Source organism: Nicotiana tomentosiformis, chromosome 4, assembly GCF_000390325.3.
Source record: "Nicotiana tomentosiformis chromosome 4, ASM39032v3, whole genome shotgun sequence".
NCBI lineage: Eukaryota > Viridiplantae > Streptophyta > Magnoliopsida > Solanales > Solanaceae > Nicotiana > Nicotiana tomentosiformis.
Window position 1 is genome coordinate 52247832 of NC_090815.1, and position 6968 is coordinate 52254799.

A 6968-nucleotide genomic window follows, 5' to 3' on the forward strand; every position below is an offset into this window, starting at 1 on the left:
CATACAGTTCTCGCACCATGCTCAAATTTGCATGGTCGGAGCATTATAGGAATTAGTCCATGTTCAGTTCTCACAACCGGCCCAACACATCTGGGAAGTTCTTTTCTAAAGCTTTCACATTAATGCCCATCTCGGAGATGGAACGCCCATATGGAACAAAGTCCCTATGCCAAGCTATGGAAGAATCATTAACTAGTTTCAAACGAGGCCTCGGTTGCAATGGAGCCTGCTATGATCCGTTGGCAACTTGTTTCCCTTTAGCTTGCCTAGATTATCCTTCCCCTTGCTTGCGCTTTTTAGGCGCGAGGGCAGTGGTTGAGGACTTCCCTACTCCCTTTCCTTTGCTTGCACCATCACGAGCCATATAAACCTACAACACAATTAAGCAGGAATGTGAGAATGAATCAAGAAATTCGCCTAAGGTTGTCGTAAGAGTCAAAGATTACCCCGCACTTAAAATCGATGGCTCCATGTACGATACTTATAATCGTGGTTTAAGACACACAAATGTTGCACCACAAGTAAATGGGTTCTCAAAACTTCCCCATGCCACACAATTATAGCTCACTAGCTATGCCACACAAATAAAGTGGTCGATCATTAACCTCTACAACAACGACACTACATTAGCTAATTCTACAAAGTGCTACAACATACATAATACAAGATACATGATGTGGGTGACATGTGCACATTAAAATCAAGCTCTGAATTATGCAGAATCATCCCCAAACATCCCACACTTAGCCCGATCTCACCTACAACTATACTCGGTTACTCAGACTTCACCGGTGCACAAAATAATCATTCAAAATTTTTAGCAAACAACTTGTGGGCATGAAGTGTGAGAAACTTAGTCCAACAGTGGTGAAACATGATGGACTTACCAAATTTCAACAAAGTAGAGGGAATTCTAGTTTACTACTCGATATACAATACACCCAAAAAGTTGGCACAACCAATTTTGTACCACATTCGAGCCACCCACCATAGAACAAGTCTTAAGAAGCAACTTAGGGGAAAATTTGGGGGATTAGGGTGTTTGGGAGGGGGAAGTTTATTATCATCTACCAATTAAAAGAGAAAGAAGAAGAAGAAGAAGAAGAGAACATAACTATAGGATGTAGGATGAGAGCAAGAGAGAAGCTTGAGAAATTTGAGAGAGAGGAGGGAGAAGGGTCGCGGACAGAGAGTGAGAGCGTGAGAGAGAGTTATTGTGAGAGAGAAATTAGAGTGAAGGGGTTAAGAGTTTTGTTTTAATTCAAGGTGGGTATGGGTATGGATTCAAAGGTGGGTTATGATGTTAGGATAAATAGGTATATGGGTCGGGTTTTATGGTTATGGTTAATCAATTAAATAAAATAAACAAAAACATATTTTGTTTTTACTTACCTGCACCCCCAGCCCAGTGCCCCACGCTAGGCCTGGCGTTGGGGGTTCCGAACATACTGTAAATTAGGCCCCAGGAAGCGTGGGGCGCTGGCCTGGGCACTGATTTTCCGATTTTCTATTTTTTATATTTTTTTATTTTATAACATCCCGATCCACCGAGCACTTTATATATCCAGTTTACATGCCCACACCATTCTACCTATAATTTCTATGTCTACAAAGAAAATAAAAATTCTAGTCTATTCTAACTAAAAATTTAATAAGCTAAACTAGGAAAGCAATAAAAATTGGGTTGCCTCCCAACAAGTGCCTAGTTTAACGTCGCGACACGACGCAGGGCCTCTCTTACTCATCAACGAGTACTACTTTGGTCTTCTCACTATCAATGATTCCTCCCCAATAGTGCTTGGCTCTGTGTCCATTCACTAATAATTTCCTTTCATCATGTAAAGCACGCAGCTCAGTTGCACCATACAGAGTGACTCTCACCAACTCAAATGGACCTAGCCATCTCGATTTTAACTTCCCAGAAAATAACTTGAGCCTGAAATTGAACAATAGTACCTATTGGCCCGATTCGAAGTGACGTGGCGTGATACGCTTGACATGCCATCTTTTCATTTTCTCTTTGTAAAACTTAGCATTTTCATAAGCGTGCATCCTGAACTCATCCAACCCATTCAACTACAAGAGCCTCTTCTTGCCCGCGGCTTCAAAATCTATATTCAAATTTTTAATGGCCCAGTACCCTTTGTGTTCAAGTTCAATAGGCAAGTGACACGCCTTCCCATAAATAAGCTTATACAACGACGCCCCAATTGGTGTTTTGTATGCAGTTTTATATGCCCATAAGACATCATCTAACTTTGCAGCCCAATCCTTCCTATTAACACTCACTGTCTTCTCTAATATTTGCTTTATTTCTCTGTTGGATACCTCAGCCTGTCCACTTGTTTGCGGATGATATACCATGGCAATTCTATGGTGGACTCCGTATTTTGCTAGAAGTTTATTCAACAATCGATTACAAAAGTGTATCCCTTCATCACTAATCAAGGAATGTGGAGTCCCAAACCTCGAGAATATATTCTTCTTCACAAAAGCAGCTACCACCTTGGCATTATTTGTTGGCAATGCGATCGCCTCTACCCATTTTGACATGTAGTCAACTGCTAGCAAGATGTATTTATTTCCTCCGGAGAATGAGAATTGTCCCATAAAATCTATCCTCCACACATCGTAAATCTCGACCTCCAGGATGTTATTCAAAGGCATCTCACGCCTCTTTATGATTGTTCCTATTCTTTGACACTAGTCACATTTCTTAACAAATGCATGGGCATCCTTGAATAATGTTGGCCAAAAGAACCTAGATTGTAATACCTTCTCAGTTGTCCTATCGCCTCCATGATGGCCCCATAAGGTGATGCATGACAATCATACAACACTAATTCCACCTCCTTTTTCTGGAATGCATCTCTTCATCAACTAATCAGCACACTTCTTGTACAAGAATGGCTCACCACAGTAGTAAAAATTCACATCACGTAGAAACCTCTTTCTAGCTTCAAAGTCAATTTTAGGACGAAGTACCCCATTCACAAGATAATTCACATAATCCGCGTACCATGGGATTATGTCAAATTCCAGGGCCCGAATATATTTTTTATTGTAGCATACTACTATTGGACTTCAAAAATATGCATAGAACATTATTTTGTTGTTATTATTATCATTTAATTTATTCCAAATTACATAAACAGAGAATTTTTTTTTCACTAAAATATTTGTATTACATGTTCTATAGCAAGTGATATATACCAAAGGTCTTGGTTGATAGCAAAAAGTTGCTCATCAGGAAATGCCTATTTAATTTGTCCACCCTCCACCACGTGATCATGATTTTCCAGCCTTGATAGATGGTTATCTAGTTGGTTTTGTATGCCCTTCCGATCTCGTAGTTCTACATCAAATTCCTGCAAAAACAAGACCAGTGCATCAATCTAGCCTTGGATTCGATTTTTGTAAATAGATACCTCATTGCTGCATGATCGGTATGGACTATGATTTTTGTGCCCACCAAGTATGCTCGAAATTTCTCAAAGTCACACACAACAGCCAACAACTCCATTTTAGTGGTGGTGTAATTCAGCTGTGCATCATCAAGAGTCTTACTCGCATAGTAGATGGTATAAAACATCTCGTCCTTCCTCTAGCCTAGAACTGCCCCAATAGCATGATCACTTGCATCGCACATAAGTTCAAATGGTAAGGACCATTCCGGTGCTGCAATAATAGGGACAACCACCAACTTCTTTTTGAGCTCTTCAAATGCATCCAGGCATGCTTCATCAAAATTGAAGGTTACATCCTTTTCAAGAAACTTGTACAAGAAAGTAGCAATTTTTGAAAAATCCTTAATAAAGTGTCTATAGAATCTCGCGTGTCCCAAGAAACTCCAGACACCCTTCACAGAAATGGGTGGAGGCAATTTTTCAACCGCCTCCACCTTCGCCTTATCATAAAATGGCAGTTTTCCAATTTAACACCAAATTTGTTTCTTCACAACGGGCCAACACCTTGCTCAAATTGTTCAAACAGTCATCATAAGAATACCCAAAGACTAAAAAATCATCCATGAAGACTTCCACAAAACTTTTCACCATATCGGTGAAAATAACCATCATGCACCTCTGGAAAGTGGCTGGTGCATTACAAAGACCAAACATCATTCGCTTGAAAGAAAAAGTGCCATAAGGACAAGTAAAAGTGGTCTTCTCTTGATCCTCTAGGCATATGACAATCTGGTTGTACCTCGAATAACCATCAAGGAAGCAATAATATTCATGCCCCGCCAATTTGTCCAACATTTGCTAAATGAATGGAAGTGGGAAGTGGTTTTTGCGGGTTGCTTTGTTGAGCCTTCTGTAATCAATACAACCTCTCTACCCCGTCACGGTGCGAGTAGGAATTAACTCATTTTTCTCATTCTCTACCATAGTCATCCCCCTCCTTTTTGGGCATACATTGCACTAGGCTTACCTAGTTGCTGTTAGAGATAGGAAAGATGATACCTGTGTCGAGCCACTTAATTACTTCCTTCTTCACAACCTCTATCATAATGGGCTTTAATCTCATTTGTTTCTCAACACTGGGGCGGTGTCCATCTTCCAGAAAGATTTTATGCATGTAAAATGATGGACTGATTCCTTTGATGTCAGGAATTGTCCACCCAATAGCCTTTTTATGCTCGCGAAGTACTCTGAGCAATTTTTTTTCTTGTACATTAGTCAAGCTGGATGAGATAATCACTGGCAATTTCTCAGAGTTTCCCAAATAAGCATAGCGTAGATACACTGGAAATAGCTTAAGTTCTAGCTTTGGAGCTTCTTCAATAGATGGCTTAGGAGGGGTCAGAGTGACGAGCCTATCCAACTCCTCAAATCTCCCAAACCTATGGACATAATTGCAAGACATGTCAAGTACTTGCTCAATTTCTTCCATCATTTCATCTTCGTTGTCTTCTTCATCCCCAATCAAGGCTCGTTAAAGAGGATCTATGGGGCTCATATAAGGCACTAATGATATCTCTTCATAGTGGGATGGCAATCTGAGTGCTTTATACACATTGAATATCTCCACTCAATCACCTACTCTCATCTTCATCATTCCTTTGCATACATCAATAATAGCTCGACCCGTGACTAAGAATGGACTCCCCAAAATAAATGGGACTTCCTAATCAGGCTCATATTCCAAGATAATGAAATCAGCAGGGAATATGAAAGAACCCGCTTAAACTAACACATCTTCAATAACTCCTTCATGATGAGCAAGGGAGCGATCAGCCAACTGTAAAATTACTGTGGTTCAGCGCGGCTCACCCAACCCCAACTGTCTGAACACAGATAGCGGCATCAAATTAATGCTCGCCCCAAGATCACACAAAGCTCGCCCGACTGCATGCTTACTAATCGAGATTTGGATAGTGAAACTACCTAGATCCTTCAATATGTTAGGTAGATTGCTTTGGATTATTGAGCTACATTCTTCAATAAGTGCCACCATCTCGAACTCTGTCAATCTCCTCTTGTTTGCCACTATGTCCTTGATGTATTTGGCATATTTGGGCACTTCTTACAACATGTCTACCAGTGGAATGTTGATTTGCACCTGCTTTAGAATATCAAAAAACTTTTTATAAGCGGCATTTTCTTTCACTTTCTGCCATCTCTGAGGGAACGTATGTGGTGGCCTCGCAACTAATGGTGGAGGTTTCTTAGCCACCGCCTCTTCAGCTGGCTTCTCTGACTCCTTTGATTGTTTTGTTTTTTCTTTTATGGTGGCCGGTTTCTCATGAAAGGTCACTTTTTTACTCTTTTTCGACTAGAAATTTTCTAACTATCTCCCATTCCTCAATGACACAGCATTAATAGATGCTTTAGGATTCGCCTTAGTTTCGCTTGGAAGAGGTCCAACTGGTCGAGTATTTTGGGAACTAGCAAGTTGTCCCATTTGTCGCTCCAAATTTCTCATCACTACTGCTTGGGTCTGCTGGTCAACCATTAATTTCTTCATCATCTCCTCAAGGTGACTCATTGGGTTTGCAGGTTGTTCAGGATGAGGTGGTCTACATTGTTGTTGAGGCGCTTGTGGCATGTACTGATTCTGAACACCTTGGTTTCTGCCCCAAGAGAAGTTTGGGTAGTTCCTCCAGTTAGGATTGTAAGTGTTCCCATATTGGTTTGCCTGGCCCCTATTTGAATTACCCACAAAACAGACAGACTCTGGATTAACTGGGCATATGTCACTCGTGTGACCCTCTCCACATACTTCACAAAATATTTGAACCTGTTGCACTGGCTGAGCTTGTTGCTTGTTAATAACAAAGGTCATCTGATTGACTTGGTTGATAAATGTGAAAATCTGCGCTGATAATGTAGAGATGGCATCTAACTCGAGAACCCCTACAAATTTTTGCATTGTGTGTCTGCCCATCTCTCCTTGCCAATCATGATTACTTTTGGAGAATTTGTTCAATAATACATATATCTCATCGAAGCTTTTCTCCCACACTTGACCTCTAGCTGCAGCATCTACCGCAATCTTTGTCTCAGGATGTAGCCCTTCTATGAAAGTTTTAGCTAACACTTCATTTTTCTGATTGTGATGAGGACAGTCTATGAGAAGCCACTTGAACCTTTCCCAAGCTGAGTATAAAGATTCACCGATTTCGTTTAAAGGCGACTATCTCACTTCTGATCTTTGCAGTTTTGCCTGAAGAGAAGAACCTTGCCAAAACTTTTCTCGCCAAATCATTCCATGATGTAATAGAATTAGTTGGTTCTACCTTCAACCATCACTTTGCTTCGCCCAACAGAGAGAACGGGAACATTGTGAGCCTCACATAGTCTGGAGTGACTCTGTTAGTTATATATGTATCACTAATCTCCAAGAAGTTTAGGATGTGCTGTTGTGGATCCTCGTGCGGAAGACCCATAAACTGCACATTCGCATGTAGTAGCTAGATCATGCTCTGTTTGAGCTCAAAATGCCCAGTGATTATAGGCTTCACA

General features: G+C 40.7%; 2 protein-coding genes across 2 annotated transcripts; both read right to left on the minus strand.

The window, feature by feature from the left end:
- Window positions 1-271: 271 nt before the first annotated feature.
- Window positions 272-2667, minus strand: LOC138909668 (uncharacterized). The gene is made up of 3 exons (XM_070200879.1): window positions 2081-2667; window positions 1759-1936; window positions 272-370 (listed from the first exon to the last, which is right to left on the minus strand). The coding sequence occupies exons 1-3, from the start codon at window positions 2665-2667 to the stop codon at window positions 272-274; spliced, it is 864 nt and encodes a 287-aa protein (XP_070056980.1).
- A 937-nt stretch (window positions 2668-3604) lies between these two features.
- On the minus strand, window positions 3605-4896 carry LOC138909669 (uncharacterized). The gene is made up of 3 exons (XM_070200880.1): window positions 4467-4896; window positions 3972-4096; window positions 3605-3907 (listed from the first exon to the last, which is right to left on the minus strand). The coding sequence occupies exons 1-3, from the start codon at window positions 4894-4896 to the stop codon at window positions 3605-3607; spliced, it is 858 nt and encodes a 285-aa protein (XP_070056981.1).
- Window positions 4897-6968: the final 2072 nt, after the last annotated feature.

Excerpts from the sequence above, each read along its gene's own strand:
- LOC138909668 (XM_070200879.1), bottom strand. The coding sequence starts at position 2,667 with ATGCCTTTGAATAACATCCTGGAGGTCGAGATTTACGATGTGTGGAGG. Across the intron at positions 1,937-2,080 it reads GCGGGCAAGAAGAGGCTCTT|GCTCAAGTTATTTTCTGGGA; the intron begins GTAGTTGAATGG and ends GTTCAATTTCAG. Across the intron at positions 371-1,758 it reads TTGATAGTGAGAAGACCAAA|GTTTATATGGCTCGTGATGG; the intron begins GTAGTACTCGTT and ends ATTGTGTTGTAG.
- LOC138909669 (XM_070200880.1), bottom strand. The coding sequence starts at position 4,896 with ATGGAAGAAATTGAGCAAGTACTTGACATGTCTTGCAATTATGTCCAT. Across the intron at positions 4,097-4,466 it reads AATTAAGTGGCTCGACACAG|CCACTTTCCAGAGGTGCATG; the intron begins GTATCATCTTTC and ends GTAATGCACCAG. Across the intron at positions 3,908-3,971 it reads GTTTGAACAATTTGAGCAAG|GCGAAGGTGGAGGCGGTTGA; the intron begins GTGTTGGCCCGT and ends TTTTATGATAAG.